Source organism: Myiozetetes cayanensis, unplaced genomic scaffold (genome assembly GCF_022539395.1).
Source record: "Myiozetetes cayanensis isolate MyiCay16 unplaced genomic scaffold, myiCay2020 scf2-11, whole genome shotgun sequence".
NCBI classification, from domain to species: Eukaryota; Metazoa; Chordata; class Aves; order Passeriformes; family Tyrannidae; genus Myiozetetes; species Myiozetetes cayanensis.
The window spans coordinates 83,550,899-83,569,782 of NW_026087411.1; the positions used below are offsets into that span (position 1 = coordinate 83,550,899).

The 18,884-nt window shown below is 36.2% G+C and overlaps 1 protein-coding gene across 5 annotated transcripts in view; it reads right to left on the reverse strand.

The window, feature by feature from the left end:
* Positions 1 to 18,884, reverse strand: part of SENP6 (SUMO specific peptidase 6) — a 71,788-nt gene that overhangs the window by 40,054 nt on the left and 12,850 nt on the right. For 4 of the 5 annotated variants that reach the window (XM_050314720.1, XM_050314721.1, XM_050314719.1 and 1 more), the window contains exons 2-5: positions 13,449 to 13,542; positions 6,410 to 6,473; positions 5,847 to 5,989; positions 791 to 892 (exon numbers count right to left, since the gene is read on the reverse strand). In XM_050314720.1, coding sequence (XP_050170677.1) covers positions 791 to 892; positions 5,847 to 5,989; positions 6,410 to 6,473; positions 13,449 to 13,542 — 403 coding nt within the window. The remainder of the gene's footprint in view (positions 1 to 790; positions 893 to 5,846; positions 5,990 to 6,409; positions 6,474 to 13,448; positions 13,543 to 18,884) is intronic. The other variant, XM_050314723.1, reaches the window with a different exon arrangement.

Consider the following 18,884-nt stretch of genomic DNA (forward strand, 5'->3'; position numbering starts at 1 on the left):
AATTCTATACTAACAAACAGAGAGAAAAAAAGAAGGCAGAAAAAGGAAGCTAAACAATACTGACAGGATACAGCATTCACGTGGGATGGTGAAAACCCATGAGATTCATACCTAAAAGCAGTTCTGAATGGATAAACTTGGAAAGAAAATTCCTTAAAGCAGTGGTTATCTTATATGTTTGTGACACACTGGGTGTGAAAAGCATGTTAAAAACATCTAAAAATAACCCTGCAATTTAGAGAAGTCTGATGGGGTTTTAAGTTTTCAAACCAATGAAGTTCAATTCAGCATAGTTCAGAAAGATTCCCAGTTTCCAGTCATCCTCTCACATAAATGCAAAACTTTGCTTTTGTTAGATTTTCCAGTTTATATGTTTTTTGCTGTATTTATACACTATATGCAATCAACAAATCTGTAATTTAATCTGTAGATGGATTTTATACAAGCTGGAGATGCTGTGAATTAGTATTTGCTGATCATGTTGTCAGTTATGTGAATTTCTACTGCATAATATGTTTGTCCATTTCAAAGTATTTCCTGAAAATACTTACATGCTCTCCTACTATGTGCCATAGTGTGTTTTAAAATGAGTAAATTCTAATATTATATAATAATTCCTGAAATATGACAGTAATTTCATGGAACTTTAGTAATTAAGATCAAAGCTCATAATCAAGAATGCACCCATGTGATTGCTTACATTTTCTTAAAACACTTCATAGCATAAGAAAAACCAGAGAGGACTTTTTACAACTGAAACATCCGGAGAAACAAATGTACTTAGTCTTACCTTTGGGCTGCTGTTTTTACTACTGTTGTCTGTGCATGTGCATGGTGAAAACGTCTGCCATGTACCACAGTTACAGGACCAGACATATTCTGAGCATTTTCACTGCAAACATACAAAAAGAGGTTTGAGAAAAGACTCTGGTGTATTTGTACAGTCTTAGCTAAAAACTGTGGTGTCCTAGTTTTATAAGAACAGCCATACAAAACCAAAAATCAAAGTATTTCTGAGCCAATAATACAACTTGTTTGGATTCTTTTACAGGCATAAAAACATTTAGCCCTATAATAAAATAGACAAGTAAGAATATAATTTTTTTTTTCCCCTGGAAGGAAAGGTAAAGATTTTTTAAAATTTTATCAGCTCACAGAACACTAGGAACCAGCTCTACTTTACTCAACCCTGTACTGCAGTAAGACATTGCCATTTGTAATGAATTGTAACCATTCATCCATTCATAATTAATTTTATACTTCCATCTCTCATTTTATTAAGGCATAATATTAACTTCTTTAATACAACTTAAGGGGCATAATATGTGAGCAGACTGAAATGTACATTCAGCAAATTCCCTCATTACTCATAAGAGAAAATAAATGCCACAAAATTTATGGATGAAAGATGGTTTGTAACTGAAACAAAACAACACATCTCAAAATGAGAAAAGCAAGATTCTCAGGTACTCAAATACACCAGCAGGACTCTATTCACCAATATATTTTAGCATTTCTTTGGTTTCTTCATTTGTTGCCTTTTGACTTTTATCTCATTACTATGTAAAACCAGTAATTCTGGAGAGGACATTACCATAACCCTCTCTAGTACAAGCTGACATTAAGATATAGTAGATCAATAATACACTATTCCTTCAAAGATCATTAGACCCTAACAATTATCCTGAACGCTGCTGTGACAGGACACACATTACTATGCTTGAAATGTTCAAAAACCACACAACTTTACCAGACACCATGTTGATGATGAAAACTGTTTCAAATTATGGAAACAGAGTTTAAATTTTGCTTTTGAAATTGCTTGGAATTCTTAATTGCACTAAATAAATTATCTGAAAAGGCATTCTGATTAATATTACTTCTCAGAAATATTATCCTGCTGTTTGTCCTGTTACGAGCAATGAAAAAAACCCTCAAGTATCAAAATTCTCAAAAAGCTGAAAACCAATTCCTAATCCTTGCTTTACATTCCCCAAAAGATGAAAGTGAGCAAACTGTTAGTTTGCTTTTTAAATTCCAGTTTAGCATTACGAACCCTTTTGGGAGCTTTATATGGAGCATTGTAAGTCAAGATTAGAAGTTTTCAGAGCATTTCTGACTGATCCTAAGATAACTGTTATGATCTGACTGATCATAACATAACCAAGAATGTAACAGAATAAGACTTATCAAAACCAAATGGTAAAACTCTCTTTTCTAGAATATGAAGTTTAGAAACATTGTAAATGATCTAACTGTTCAACTTCCTGAAAATTAACCTAATAGCCTATTCTAACACCAACCTTTTGAAAGTAAACACACTCCATCCCAGATGCTTCCAAGGCAAAACTATGCAACTCCAGCTGGTCAGTCATCAGACAGACCAACTTACAGTCAACCTTCTGTTTAATGTTGCCACCTGAGAAATAAAAAGCTGACAGCTACTTGCCCTAAATACTTCAGAGTGTCTCAAATCCTCTTTGGCTTTCAGTTTAATGTCTTCGAAAAAGAAAACAGAAGGAGAGTGCAGGAATGTCTTCCCAAAGGCTTAAGACCTAAGGAGTTTAAACAAGCAAGCAAGCCTTTAAACACCTATCTCATGTTTTATCTTTGTATTTGTTGGATCTGAGCTTTGCTGAACCATCATTATTATGAAACTCTGTCTTGTGCCCCCACAGCAGAAAAAACTGTTAAACAGCACTTCTGCTTTCTGCCTCACACTCAAGTAGTGAGAAACTCCAGTAGGTACTGGTATCACAGACTGCTGGGGGATCAGGTTTGAGTCAAAGCAGACTGTTCTAGATGGCAGACTTAAAATGGTTCATACAGCATCAGACACATTTCCAACTCGGACAGCTGTAAAATGCAATCTGCTCTATAATCTTGTTCTCTGAAGAGAACATACCCTGCGCAGAGAGAAACACCAGAAAATTCAATCACAGAATCCTAGCAAGTTGCAAAATGGGCACATGAGAACTGAAACCTGGGTTTGCAAGTTTCAGCACAGTTTCATGAAAATTAAGATATGACATTAAAGCCAGGATGATATAATGGCCAGAAAGCTCCTGGAAAGAACAAATGTTCTAGAAGTCTCAAAGTATTTTAACAATACGTGTATCACTAATGTTGTCTCAGAAACCACAGAATGACTGGAAGTGTAGGCTCTGATGTTACACCATCAGATCCTATCAGCTGATCCTATGGACTTCTTAACATCCCAGATTCAAGAGGCAAAGCACATAACAATCCTTCATTGGGCAAAGGGATGAATCTAGAAGTAACAGAAGCACAACCAAAAACACAGGACACAACTACAGTGTATGTTAATTCTACTGTTCATCAAACAGCTTTTTAAGTAAAACGTCACCCTGAAAAATGTAAAAGGGACTTGAGAAATTTTGACAGAAATTACTGAAAACTAGCAAAGATAAAAGCAAATTAAATAAAACCTCATGATTAAAAAATGCAAACAAAACTATGATGGTTAAGTTGGAGTTTGATACTGGATTTGATTCATCAGGTAACAGACCATAACTTTTTGGTTGATTGAAGTTCTTGTCACTCACTTTCTGAATTTCAGGGACTATATACTACAATACTACTCATTTGAGTGAAGCCCCACTGATCTGAAGTGTCTAATTTTAGTGCCTATTCTGCAGATAAGGTGGAAAAAAAGACTTCAGCACTGTGATAAAAATCACCATGAACAGATCAAGAATATCAAGTATCTGATCTCCTTGTATTTAATTTAGATGCTTAGCTGCATGATCAACTTCCAGATTCTTCTCTAGTTGAAGAGTTCAAATACTGAAAGATTAACTATTAAGCACCTTCCATTCTTCGCGTCCAAGTGAACACACCACCGGTCATCATTGCAGGGACCAGACACAAACCTTTATTGATGAATGTGTCATCAAAGATACAACACTATCAGAAATAAGTTATTAATTCAAGATAATCACTTAGAGCATAATCACATTTCCAAGCAGACTCAGTGATCAAAATCTGAGAAGCTGTCACAGTGGCCTCTACACATCCATTACTCACAACTAAATTTCTTCATCAATGACATTTTATTAATATTTATATTTTTCATTTAAATTCAGTGTGCAGCTCAGTACTAGAGACAGAAGGTGGATGCCTGTTTACATGCCACAGATTTTACTTTTTTAGTTGAATTTTATAAATCATACTAGGTCTTAGGTTTATAATGTATTAATTGTCAATAGAAGGCAGTCCCAATCCAGGTAACAGAATGTCTGAACTAAATGCTTAGACCATCTAAAAAACCCTCAGTAACTATTTATCTTAAAAATAATACCATTCTGGAACTTAATCAAACAATGTACACAGTGAAGTATGACTGCTTTAACAGAAAAGGGAGAAAAGTTACATAGTAAGGTTGGATTTCACTACAAATCTCACAGCCAGATAGAGGAAAATTTAGTTATCAGAGGACTTGAGGAATCTTGTTATAAATGGTTAAGTGCACTCAAAACAACAACCAAATACAATGTGCATGCACAGGCTTCTTCACTAAACCAGGACAAAGGACCCTTGACAGACTTCTTAAAGTTACTTTTATCTTCATATCTATGTTCAAGAACAGAATCCTAAAGAATGGAAATGACCAGGGTGATTCTGTAAGAACTGGTAAATTTGAAGAAGATTAGGACAGAAATCTGGATATAATCTTATAAATGTGTTGTGTATCCAAAAAAAGAAATCTAAAGACCGAAACACAAAACATTATTTGCACAGCATAAATCAAAGACAATGAAGTAGTGTGGTAATTTGTGTAAATGTAAAATGAATTTAATAGAGGGACAGAGGAAGTACTCATGTTCAGAGATGGCAAGAGCTGACAAAGTGTTTGAATGTGCTGAAAAATAACAGACCTCTGTGCAAGGTTCTTTCAGCCTATAACAAAAAACTTGCCATTATTAAATAAATTACAACTTTTCAAAGTTCCAAATAACATCCCATTACTCTATCTCAAGACATCAGGCTCAAAGATCAAAACAGCAGGAGAGGATACACAGCACACAGGACTTCAAGGATTTATTTTCTCGAGTGACTTTGTGATAAGAATGATCCCACTAAACAACATGCAAGAACAAAGACAAGAACATCCCTTATGCAGCCACACAGAGGTTGGATATTTGATGACTGCTCCAATTATAGTTAGCTATCTCATGAATATTTCCTTCCTGCAAAAGTTACCAAACTGAGTGCACTTCAGCAATATGAAATGCTAAGTAAAGAAATAATTCTCTTACAAGCTAGGGACAGTAGTAACAAGCAAGTAGAACACTGAATGCTTCAACATTGTTCCTGTCAGCTCTAAATGCAAGTGACAAGCTCAAGCTATCATACAGGAGTATGGCATTTGCTGAATCCTTTAAAGAAATAGTCTCTGACTCCTAAATTAAATTATATCTTGCAGCAAGGAAACAGAAAATGCATCCTGAGTTAACCTTGGCAATTCATGGTCATGGAAAGAAGAGATTCTTGATGGGGATGTTACCAGTGTTCTTCTATCTGCTAGCACTGTATAGAAGAAAAAATAGCACATGCAGGCAATGTTTGTAAGGTACTGACAAATATGCCAGTGAACACTATCATTCCATTTCCATAGTCTTCTGATACTTTACTAATGTGCTGTTAAACATTTTGGAAGAGGAAAGACCTTAATCTAGTTTTCTGTCTTTACTCAGAAACACAGTACAGTGTAGCTTCTTAAAATGCACAGCAGATAATGCAAATATACCAGAAATTCTGTTTATTTAGTGTTGATTTGTATCAATGATCAAGTAGGCAAGCAAACATAAAACTAAATGTATTACCTAAGTTTCTTGCTATTTCCCATCATGTTGAGGCCGATTGCATTCCCCTTAAAAAGTCTGAAGCTTCCAGCTTTGCCTCGCCTTGCAAATGCTTTTATGGAATCACTGCTACTGCCAATAGTTCCAGGCCGACAACGAAATGACTGTAATGACAGAATTCACAAACATTAAAATAATTGTATAAAAGTTGAAAGGACAAAATTAATTACAAAACATTAATATAAATAGTACTTTGGCTTCCTTTTCAAACTGTTTGGTTACCTGTCTATATCCTTGCTCAGTAGGATTCCTTACTAAACAAAATATAATTGATATATAATACAATAGTAATAACTGTCTAAATTTAACATTAGTTATTCATGCTTATATTTTCAGACTACAATACAAATCAAGACAGGAACAAAAACATTAAGGGTAGGCAGATAGACAGCTTGAGCATATGGTCCTAAACCATCACATAAATGTTCATTTTTTAATGCTGCACAGATGACTGTGCAATACTGTTTAAGAACATAGCATGTTTTAAAGATACATTTTCACCATGAGATAAAGAGATTACTTACCTTTCTTTCTTCATTGGGACTGAAAGGCTCATCACTCTCATCTAAACTGAGCAGATTTGCCTCGCTAGACAGGTGTGGGAGAGAAAAGCACATATGTTGTAATCCAACAGAGCACCAGCAAAACATTTTAAGCACACAAAGGGTTTTTTTCTTCTCTTCTGTCTTTAAATTCATCATATACATACTGTATTTACAGGCATAAAACCACAGGAACATGAAATAAGCAACATAGTGATCAGATGCATTATGTGAACCTGAACTCAGAGTGCATATCAAATTATTTCACAAAAAAGCAAAACTAAAAGGATTAATTCAATTACTGACACCATAAAAGAGTGTACACCCTATTCTTAAATTGAGTCAAATATTTCTTTAACCTATAAAACATAATTTGCTCATGCAGATCAGTGTTCAAGTATGTAGTTCAAAACTGCAAACTTCATAGTGCTTTAGGAGAAGAACTTAATATAAATAAACTTCATCCCACAGGATTACTATCAAAATATCTCTTCCTAAAATTAACATATTCAGTTTGGTTCTACTGCTCATTAAAATGCGTTTCTTTAGTAGTTTTAATGTTTATAATCCCCAAATATTAGAATGGGGAAGAAGATTTAAAAAAAAAAAAAGAAAGTCATGTATTCTTTTCAGCAACAGGCAATTATCCTCCAATAATCTGAAGTATTTAAATTAGAACCCCAAACACACATTTTATACAGACAGCAGCTAGACTAGGCTAACATATCCTTGCTTCCCAGAGAAGCAACCTGCAGATAATCCTTTCTCATCATCCTGATAAAGTTTCTCCTCTCTTGCCCACAAAAAACCAACACAACGTTTAGCCAACTTGTAATTGCATGGTTTGGATAGTTTTAATCAAGACCATTCTGGCAGAAATTACTGAAGAACACAAGCAGTTATGCCAGGAGTTCCAAGGGAACAGCTACATAAGAGAAACAACTATGGAGGTGAAGGTGGAAACATTTCTCAGCTGCAGATATGACATGCTGACTGCAATAAATACAGTGACTTTAGCTCTTTATATATATTAGGTAATCACTCAGATGAATAAGATTTCCCTTCATTTAACAGCAAATAAAATAAAAGAAAAAAGTTCTTGACTCAGAGGGTGAGATCTGCGGACTCAAACTTCAGGAGGTAACTGAAGGCATTGCCTTTGATATGGCAAGAATGATGTAAATGTCAACACATATATTTTCCTTTCATATACAGACCACCACAGTTCTAGGTGCTCAATGGAAAATGAACAGTGTAGTGGATCATCAGTAATTTCAAACAAAGACAAAAGAGTACATTTGAACTTCTGTACAGACTACACATGAATATTAAAATTTTAGAATACTGCAACATTTTTTTAACTCTGTTTCAAGAGAGATTATTCTTTCAAAGTAGGCTCACTGAGCCTTCTCAACCCTTCATCAGAAGACACTGAGTTTAACAATTTCAGAAATTTTCCAGATCCTAAAGAATAAACAAAAAACTGCAGCACAGATATGAACAGCAACCTATGGTATCTGCAGCTCTGGCATTCACCTCCTGTACTGTCCTAGCCAGATCATTTCACCTCTAGGAACATTTCCATTCTTCAGCTTCAGTTCATACAAAAATCCCGACGATTTTCAAAACACCTCTCTCCTGTGGCTATACTTTTAGGATTTCAACACGCCACAATTCTGCAACCACTTTAACAAAGGGCATTTGAGGGGGACGCTGAGAGAGAAGGCAACACACTGCAAATGAACAAAACACTGAACCAATGCTTAAATCAAAGTGAACAAGAGTATCTCTTATGATGCAACATGACTAGAAAAATATCAGGGAATTGAGAATTTTAAACAGTATCTTTAGATCTCAAGGAATGCAACATATATGCAAGCCCTCGGCTTAGTTGCAGGGGCCAGAGCTTTGAGCCCTGTGGGCACGGCTAAGATGCTGTTCTATACCACCCACATCATTGGTGGGGGGGCATGGCTTCCGAGGGCGAAGGAAAAAGGAACGTACACCAGAAGTTCACCATTTTGTTCAGTTTTCTTCCTTAAGGAAGCTGCCAGGACCCAGCACTGCAGACTCTGTCCCTCTCCAGCCTGTCCCTCCCAAAGAACACAACTCCAAGTGGCCAAAACACCCATCCACGACAGGCCAGCGAAGCGCGCGCACTGTGGTGCCAGTGCGGGAAGCAGCCGTGGGAATGGAGTGGTGGAGACAAGCCTGAGCCCTGCCAAAAGGAGCCCAGCTGAACTGTGGGCACCCAACCGAGCGGAGCCAGGAGGAGCTGAGCAGGGCTGAGCAGGGCTAGTCAGGGCAGCACAGACGATCTGACTTTTGGGGGCTTCTCCGTCATTGTTTTTCATTTGTCTTGGGCTCAAGGTTGGGGAACGTTGGCTGTGGAGAGCGCCTGACACATTGTCTTTGTCTCAGGAATAACCCCGTGTCACTGCTGAGCTGCAGGAATGTCCAACATCTTGTCATTGTCTTGGTGGTCATGCAGAAGTGAGTCAATGTGGTGAACACCTTTTGTGTGTAAAGCATCTTCTCTCCTGTGTACTTCTGTTATTAATATTGTTGCTGTTACTGTGCATTTCTTACTCCATTGCTGTTTGTTTTCAGTAAATTGTTACCTCAACCCATAGTCTGCCTTGGTCCCTCTCTCAGTGGAGGGGGGCAGGAGGAAAGAGTGGCTTATTTGGAGTTTTAATTCCCAGCTGGTGTTAAACCACCACAATGCATCAGTACCAGAAAAGTTGTTTTTTCAGAGAGCAGAATACGTAGCAACTGAGTAATGCCTATTTGCTCATGTATCACATGCTTGCAGTTGCCTGCTTCAAAGATGCAATTTATACAGCCCTGAAAAAAACCCACTATACTACATCCCCACATACCAGTCAGCAATGTTGTTAACACTGCTGAAATTAAACCTCAGTGGCTGTGCTGGGAGGATGCTATGCCTCCACACTTTGTCACTTTTAACCTGTGCATTCCCTGGTTATTTTCACATTGGAACAATAACTTCCAATTTTTCAATACTTTCATTAAAATTTTATAACAAATGAATGTTTTTATTAAAATTAAGGGAAAAAATAGAAGTTATTTACCTAAATAGAGTTCTTTCTGAAAGGGAATGCATAGTTATGCATTCAAATTTAGGTACTGAACAAGAAAAACAAAAATTTCTGTTTACTTATGTCTAATCACTTGCCATTTATTTAATGTTTCAAAATGTAAAAACATATTAATGCAACAGTTAGATAGCTCAGTTTACTAGACCATGTTTTCACTACTGTCTTCAAGTACCCAAACTTTAAACCTCTGTTGACCACTGAGGTTACACTCTAATAAGCTGCAAGCATATTTCTATCAACTCCCAATTGATATAGCTGTGTTTCAAACCTAATTGGAATTTCTTTCTGAAAACTATTACATATAAAACCAGGAGGTTGCCAGATTTCCTCTCACAGTGCACTGTGTACATTCTGTATTTTAAATTACATAGTGGTAGGCAGCACATTAAAAAAAAGTCTCAGTATCAGGGGCACAAGAGAAGTAGTGGTATTACTCAACAACAATTCACAGTGCCATTCCATTAAAAATAACCATAATTAAGGGTTAATTTAACCTTAATTAAAACTACTAAAAATTAAGAACTGAGCCTCTGAACAGAAAGTTTTCATCACTTTAAGGCTATAGTACCTTACTAACAAGCTCACAAAAGAAACATAAAACATCTATATAAAAATGGGAGCATTTTTTGAGAAAGTATTACATATTTTAAAAGTACTGTAAAAAGGCCAAACAAAAATAAATAAAATAGTACATTGTTTTTCCATTCAGCAGTTTATTGCTCTGAATAAAAGGGAAAAAAAATTAAAACTTTTGAAAGAAAATGGTAGTTAAGAAGGGATACCACAGTGCAAATAAACCAGAACCATTTATTTGTATTCATTGTTTTTGATAAGGCTGCTCTTGAACAAATCTCAGTGGAAGGCAGAAGTCTAGACTATTAAGAAAACAGTATGACAGCCAAGAGCAAACTGGGCCCATCCATTTACAAAACCACTGTGGAGCATACTGAGGTATATTTCACAAACATTTACCCAGATATGAAAAAAGGAAGTAACTATAAATTATTCTAGACACTTCAAGAACAATCGTCTGTAACACCAGAAAGCATCTTGTAACACGTTAATTTCACACATCAGTTTATTTAATATATTAGTTTGGCCATGTCTGCACAAGTCTTCCATCCCATCATTTATTCTGTGATGGACTACACAGGTTTCAGTGTGTTCAACTGAACCACTGGTCTTTTTTCCTGTTGTTCTATGTAAAGGTTCCTCTCCCATGGGATCTCCAAGTACAAAGCAAGAATAGTCTCACATCACTTGCTATCATCTTGATTGGTGTCTTTAGTAGAGCAAATCTTTTAGAACATCAAAAACATTACTTTTACTCTTTCAAGTGGACTGAATATTACCTCTAGGCATTGACTTTGGGATAAGATACTTGTCAATTATCATTCTGAATTTCCATAACTCCTAGTTCCAAGCCAAGTATCAACTCTAGCATCATTTTAAATTTATATAGTGTTGAGTGATCATTAATTTTTCCAAACCTTCTTCAGTGTACAAATATTGTTTAGTGTTTTTGTGTTCATTACTCGATACCTTACCATTATGACTAAGCCCATTTAATTCCCCAAGTTAATTCCACCTTCTTTTAAAAAAAATCTACCTCTTCTAAAAACTGCTTTGGTAGGAGGTCATTAGCCACATACTCTATGTTCAATTCACTGAAGAAAGATAATCCAAGCAGACATCCAGTACTAACCAACTACATTAGCATAGGTCTCATGGAGTAATGCAAGAATACAGCCAATCCTTTAAGTGCTAGAATGTTACTCTTAGGCTAGTTCAAAACAAACTTATTGTGTGTCTGCCATTAAGAGGGCAAAAAGCTGTGATAAGGTCAGGCACTATAATACCAGTGCCTCAACAACAACCATGAGATGCATCCCGCTGCTCGCTTCAGGCTTACAGCTCTCTCCAGAAAGAAATGCAGCAAGATTCAAACATTGTAGTTAACATGAGCACACCACAGCTAATAAGAATGACATTTTTAAATAATTGTCAAACTACCTACTTACTGCACACTATACTCAAAATATTGGGGGACACAAAGCTTTATGCTGGAACAGTTATATGAAATGTTCTAAGGCTAAAGGGAATTTAGAAGAAAAAAGGACAATTTACTGTTGTTTGTTTTCTAAAGATTCCCTTCTGTCAGTGTTTTGCATCAGAAAAGCAAACTACATAAATTATTTCAAAATGTTCATAGCCTACTATGCCTCTAAGACAAATAAACTCAGGTATTACCAAAAGTAAATACGTGGGCAGCTTACAACATGTAGCTGTTTGGAGGGAATGAGAAGCTGCCTCAAATGGTATCAGAGGATGGGAAAGTAAAAAAAGGCAGGATCTCCAGTTTAAATCAATTTTCAACTACTCTTTTATCTCTATTTCCAGATAAGATTCTGCATAATTCAAAGATATGAAAGCAAATTACTGATCTAAGTAGGTAATAAAAATTCAATTCTGGTTACAGGAAAACAGTTTATTGTACAGAATATTTGAAAGGAATGAGAAATCACTCAGATATACAATCTTAAAATCAATTATATGAAACGTATGTTCCATAATAATTTTTCTTTTTTTTTTTTTAGCATCATTACTCTATAACTATCTCATTCTGTGTTCTTAAGTCAACATCAGCTGGAGAAGGACAGAAAACAGCAATAAATTATGAGAAGGTAAAAAAAGCTGCAAGGCTTACAAGCATGAGTTAGTATTTGCCTTCAGAAATAAAAGTAACTGTGTGGTGTGTATCGCCCTCATACTTACAACATACTACTGTGCGCTGGAAATGGATGTAAAGTTGCTAAGGAAAAAAGCTAGCTTAATTTTATAAAACTAAAAGGTTCACAAATTAAGGGCATTTTAAAAAAGTGGGTTTAACTTCTGATACAGTTCTTTGACAAGAGCTCTGAATGCTTACCTCACACTTCAATGAACTCCTGAACTAACTTTTTAATGACTAAAACTTCACATTTCCTAATGTTTTAATAAGATTGCAGCATAGCCTGCTGCTGCCGCCTACGTGGTTGTGTTTCTACTTTACCATCTCCCTTCCAACACACAGAATTTGGCAGAATATGACAAGATACAAATTCATAAATGAATATTTTTGTACTTAATCACAGGATTCAGTGTCTTCTTCCTAGAGAACCACAGCATACTTTTTTAACTTGCAGGTCCTAATCTCCAAATATCTAAGAACAACAAATAATCTGACACACATTCTTCGTGCATGACACTTGTTTTTTAACAATTCATTAGTCATTTTGGAAATAAATATGATAATATTGAGAAAACATATTAGTAACAAAAAAAGTCATAAGGACAAAGTATGCATTCAAACTACACAGATAGGATTTAAGTTTTAGACAAAATCCAAATATACTAAGTAAAGGAATAAATTGTAACAGAACACAACCAGCCTTAACTCTACTCAGTGAAATAAGCACAAGGGAAAAAAATTTACAGTTTTTAAGCTCAGTTTAACCTGATGTAGGCCTAAAGCTACTGAAGTGCTTCAGTCATAACTGTGAAGTACTGAGTACCAACATCGCTAAAGGGAAAGATGAAACTACTTAGATACCCTACTTACTGATTTCCTTATTTTGCATGTTGACACAGTTCTTACTTGTGTTTCTTAGATTTACACAGAAGCTCCAAAGACAACTGCAATGCTTGTGCCCTATGTTGTAAGCCCCATGTTCACAATTAATTTACATTATAATGCATTTCTATATGGCAAAACTATTTTAAATACTTACTTGAAACTATTTTTCTTAATTAATGGAATTTTAAGATATACTGTTTCTTATGCATAAATTACAAAACATAAGTATTTAATTATAAATAGACATTTATACTTTCAATAGCCTAGATAAAAGCATCCTTACTCTTTCTCTGCATCTCCTTCACTTTCTTCTGCATGATCAAAGCTCCAATTACTTTTAAAACCTCCATCTCTCTTGGATTGTGATCTATCCAAAGCTGAAATGAGAACAAGTTAAGATAAGTCTTGATTTCAAGCTGAGTTATTAATTAACACAAACTAGAGGAGTAAACTAGATGCATGTATATTCCCCGAGTATTTATTTTATTGATGTCAATCATCTGATGAATAAGTTCATCAGTGCAGTGGCAATTCATTTACTTAAATAAATACAACATCTTATTAATGCACTAAGTTAGCAAGCTGTTAAAAATTATGACCTGAGATAGCATAACAACTGTTTCCAACTTATTTCAACTGTTTTACTGAAACCCATAAATTTAAGTGTAGCTTCTCTGATATGAACTATATATGTCACATGCAGAAGGGGTTCTAAAATTTATTACTTCATTGTCTAATACCCAAACATATATATTAATTTTTCCATATAAAAGCAACAGTTCTGAACAGTCCCAAGTTCCATACTTCTTTTTTTAATTCAACATCTGACACTGACCTGAATTAACGTTCAACGCTAACTGAAATTTCAGTGTTATCATCAACTAAGTAAAAACCTGAACTTTCTTAAAACAGTCATATTACATAAAATTTCAGATTTCTCTACTGTGGAGATTTTCATATAATACAATAGCATGGGGTATTCTTTAGTGAGATGGTCCAAAGCATGGAGACAGCACTCGACAGCAAGACATTGTTCCCTCTGGGCCCTGACTACTGCAACCAAGAGCTATCTCACACAAATTCTGCATGACAAACTATGCAGCTGCTTTGATTTCCATACAATTCAAATGTGTTTTTTCTTACTACATTTTTCTTTACATTGTGGAAATGCATTTAAAAATAATAAATGCAACTTTGATAGAAAAGAATAAGAAAATCACAACCAACAACAGATGTCTATGACAACTGTATAAACAGTGCCCCCAGAAATATTTATTGCATATTCAACCTCTGTTTCCTTCTACTAGCATCTACTGCAGGCTTCCTGATCCATGGGTCATATTGTTGTGTTTAACAGCTATTCCTACTTTCTTGTTCTCCCTGCTTACTTTTTTAATCAAGCCTTTTTTAAAGAATCAACAGCATCTTGCTCAGCTTAATTATATGAGTAAGTATCTCATTTAGTTTGTTCTGATTCAAACTGGCACCTTTTGCTCTTACTTAGTACTCTACTCCTCCACTCCATATACTTTGGAAGACAGTAATATGTAATCCTTCCTATTCCCTCATGATTGCATAGATCCCTGTTGCGTCCTTTCATGGTCATCCTTTTCCCAGAAAAAGTGAGTCAGCTTAATTTTTCCTCAGATGAAAGCTGTTTCATGCCTTTAAATAACTCTCTGATGCTTCTCTCAGAACCTCTTCTAGTCTACTGTACCCCTTTTTAGATGAGGATCCACACACTACAAGGAAAACTCAAGATCCCATGGATTTCTACAGAAGCAATATAATACTTCTGTTTTGTTCTTTATTCCTTTCCTAGACCTGTTTTCACTGCTAAGGAGAACTGCGCCGATCTTTATGTACTACATAATTCCATCTTTCACTCATGATTGGTTAAGAACCACTTCAGAGCCAATCACTGCATACAAAAATCCTCTTTCGTACTTCTCATTCACTTAGATTACTTGACATTTACCTACCTAATTTCATGTACTATTGCAAACCACATAACTCAAAAACTGAGTATCTACGATTTGCTTTAAATAGCCAGCCACTATGCTAACCCAAGTAAAGCTTAAACATCTGAAAACTTTGCCACCTTGCTATCATACCATTTTCCTTATATCTGTGCACCAGTGTTAACACATACCCTTAAGCAGTTCAATTCAACTCCTTCTATTAAAAAAAATGATTTTTTTTTTGCCCTCTCTTTCCATCTGTTGCCAAATTTTTCTCACAAAACTTTCCATTTTATTCAGAAGCAACTTAGCCTCTCCCAAAGCTTTTGGTAAAGGACTTTACAGACATAATGATGAAATCAAATCTGGTCTTTATTATCATTTCTATGAATTTGGGTTTCATGGTCACAAAGCTCACTGATGTAAAGTTCCTCAAACACTTCCAATGCCTTTTAAAAATGCTGCTATCACACTAGCTACCTTCCTTACTTGTAGCAGAAAGATGATGCTAACCACTCATAACACACTACAGCCATTAGCTCCTTTATTTCACAGTTCCTCTTACAACACTTGGAGGAATGCCATTTGATCCTGAGGCCTTGTTCACAGCTTGCTTCAGGTACTGCAATTTCTTCCACTGGTGTTTCGGTTTGAGTCATATACTCTATCACATTCCTTACTAAGAAAGATTCTGGCATGAAGAGGTTCTGTAAGTGTTGTCAAAACAAGTCCGAGCGATTCCGTTCTTCAGCTACGACCTTATCTAAGCCACCCTTCACAACGGGGTTGTCTACTGACCCTCCAGATACTCCTGAAACTTTCCTGCTGAGTTTGAACAGATACTTAACAATAGTTTTTATGCTTGTTGGGAGCTACTAATTAATTTTTTCCTCACCTCATTGTAACTATAGGTTAAATCCACCAGCTTTTTTATTATTTTCTAATTTCATTATTCAAATAAAATATCAGATTTAAGCAGTATGATGTTTTATTTCAGATACTATACCTTACCCTGATGTTTAGCCAGGCCAACATTTGGGGGGCCTTTTGAAATGTATTTAAATAAGCAGGATGCATACTGTAAGCCTCCAAGATGCTATCTTTAAATAACTCCCAAGCTGGCTGCAAACATTTTACACTTCAACTGCATGTTTTCATTCCTTTTCAAAAAGTTTCTTAATATTTTCTGTAGTCCTTTTTTTTTTTTAATTAAGCATTTCTGGATTGGACAGTTTGTCCACCACTACTGATCAATGCAGCTGTCCACGCAAGAACAGTCTTAGTATCTCAGTTCTGCTCACATCAATTTTCACTCTCTAGCATTCTTGGTCCTAACAAAAATGTAAATCTAGAAATAAACCATCATGTTAGCCAGAGTGTTCACCTGAGTTACTTTATCTGAATAGTCACTTGGTATCTGATTCTACACAGGAATTTTTATTTTTTTTTTTTAAATAGGGATAACAAGTAATCTGTTACATAGGCTAAGTTGTTGACTCTTTGTACTAAGGCTTAAATTTGGCACCTCCATGTTGCACTTTTCACTATGTACACTATCAAGCCCCTTTTAATCAGCAAGATGCCTTCATACCCAGAAGCTGAAAATATTCAGAAAAGCAGAGTTGACCCTAGGGTATTCAGTCAATAGAAGCCAGTTGCAGTACCTCTGCCCAAGAAAGGCAGCATGCTGGAGCAGATTGCACTATCATTTTTCCTCCCCCACAAAGGGAGGAACCAAGGGAGATAGCAATTCCAAGCCCAAGAAACAACCTGTAATTTAAATAGACTACTTACACAGGTTTAGCTGACATAGGTTATTGCTTTCTGAACAACTCTGATCAGTTACAAGCCATTTCTAAAAAGCCAATTAAAAAAATTCCTGAAAAAATAATCTGGTTTTTTTTTATCAAGACATTTATGTCATTATTAACCACATCCTGAAGCCAGCCTTCTAGAAATCCTTATACAGTCTTTTCATGTAAAACCCAGTTATCACATTTTTGATTACAAAGCAAAGTATGCTTGTAGGAAGAATGTCAGAAAGCAGATCAACACCTTAAAGTTACTGTGTGTGGACTCTGTTTTGTAAATTCCTTCAGCGTGAGTTACAATCACTCAACAGTGTCAGTAAGCAATTAAATGGGAGCGAAAAAAGTTCATAGTGAATCTCTATGAAATAAGAGCAAAGTTTTGCAGCTGAAAAAAAAATTCTTTAAAATTCTGTCTAAACACTGAGATGAGGAGTGACATAAATAGTATTTAGTAAAGTGCCAGTGTCCAGCAGAAGACAGTATCTCAGAAGATATTTTTCGCATGTCTTGTACCTCTTGCTGTAAGGCAAATCATTCCATATGAATCTATACTATAGTTCACTAGAAAAACATCCCCATTGCTTTATTATTTTGGATATGATACCATCTTGGTTTTGTGTGGCAAGATTTTGGTAGTGGTGGAGAGCTGCAGGGGACCTGGAAAGCTGGGCCTCACCTCTGTACCTGGGAAGATCATGGAGCAGACCCTCCTAGCAGATAGGCTAAGGCACATAAAAGACAAGAAGCTGATCCAAAGCAGCCAGCACAGCTTTACTGAGGGCAAATTGTGCCTGACCAATCTGGTGGCCTTCAATGATGGACTGACAGCAATAGTTGACAAGGGAAGACCATCCAGCCCTGTGTCCTCAACACAAGAAAGACATGGACCTGTCGGAGTGGGTCCAGAGGAGGGCCACAAAGATGATCAGAAGGTGGGAACACAGAATCACAGAACATGCTGAGTTGGAAGGGACCCACAAACATCATGGAGCCCAACTCTTAGCCCTGCACATGATCATCCTCAAGAGTCACATGTGCCTGAGAGTATCATCCAAACACTTCCTGAACTCTAGCAGCTTGGAGCTGTGACCACTTCCCTGGGGTGTATTGTTCAGCATGGAGAAGAGAAGGCTTCGGAAAGACCTCATTGAGGTCTTGCAGTACCTTAAGCAGGCTTATAAAGGAGGACAGAGAGGGACTTTTTATATGGACAGATAGAGGTAGGATGGGGGGCAATGGTTTTAAATGGAAAGAGGGAAGGTTTGGATTAGATGTTAGGAAGAAATTCTTTACTGTGAAGGTGGTGAGGCACTGGAACAGTGTTCAGAGAAGTTCCGGATGCTCTACCCCTGGAAGTGTTCGAGGTCAGGCTGGATGGGGTCCTGAGCAATGTGATCTAGTGAATGGCATCGCCGTCCACAGCAGGGGTGGAAATAGATGACCATTAAGGTCTCTTTCATCCCAAACCATTCTATGATTCTGCAGAGTCAACTCACCAAGAAGTCAGATGCATTTACTGTCCACACAAAGACCAATTTTTCTAGTAAAGTAACTTTTCCGTATGCATCACTGGATTGCCAGAATAACTCCCTACCACTCCCGGAATATAACAGTACAGACTTTAAGGTTTCTATTACACACAATGGCTTTTATAAGTCTTTCATCTGCTGGGAGCTCATCTATTTCTGCATGTCCAAGAACCATCCTGAACATGAAACCTGAATCAAACAAAGGTTTAATTCAGGACCAGGTGCTTTTCCAGGAAGACCTGAAGTTTGCATTCTTTTCCCCCAGTTACATTGGTAAAGAAATAATAGAAGCCTCATCTTACAAATGCTTAGATCATCACAACTGCAACCAACTTATCAGATACTGCAATGTTCACACAGAAAATGTAAATTAATTTAAATGTACTCAGAATCATTGCCTTCATCCCGACTCATATTT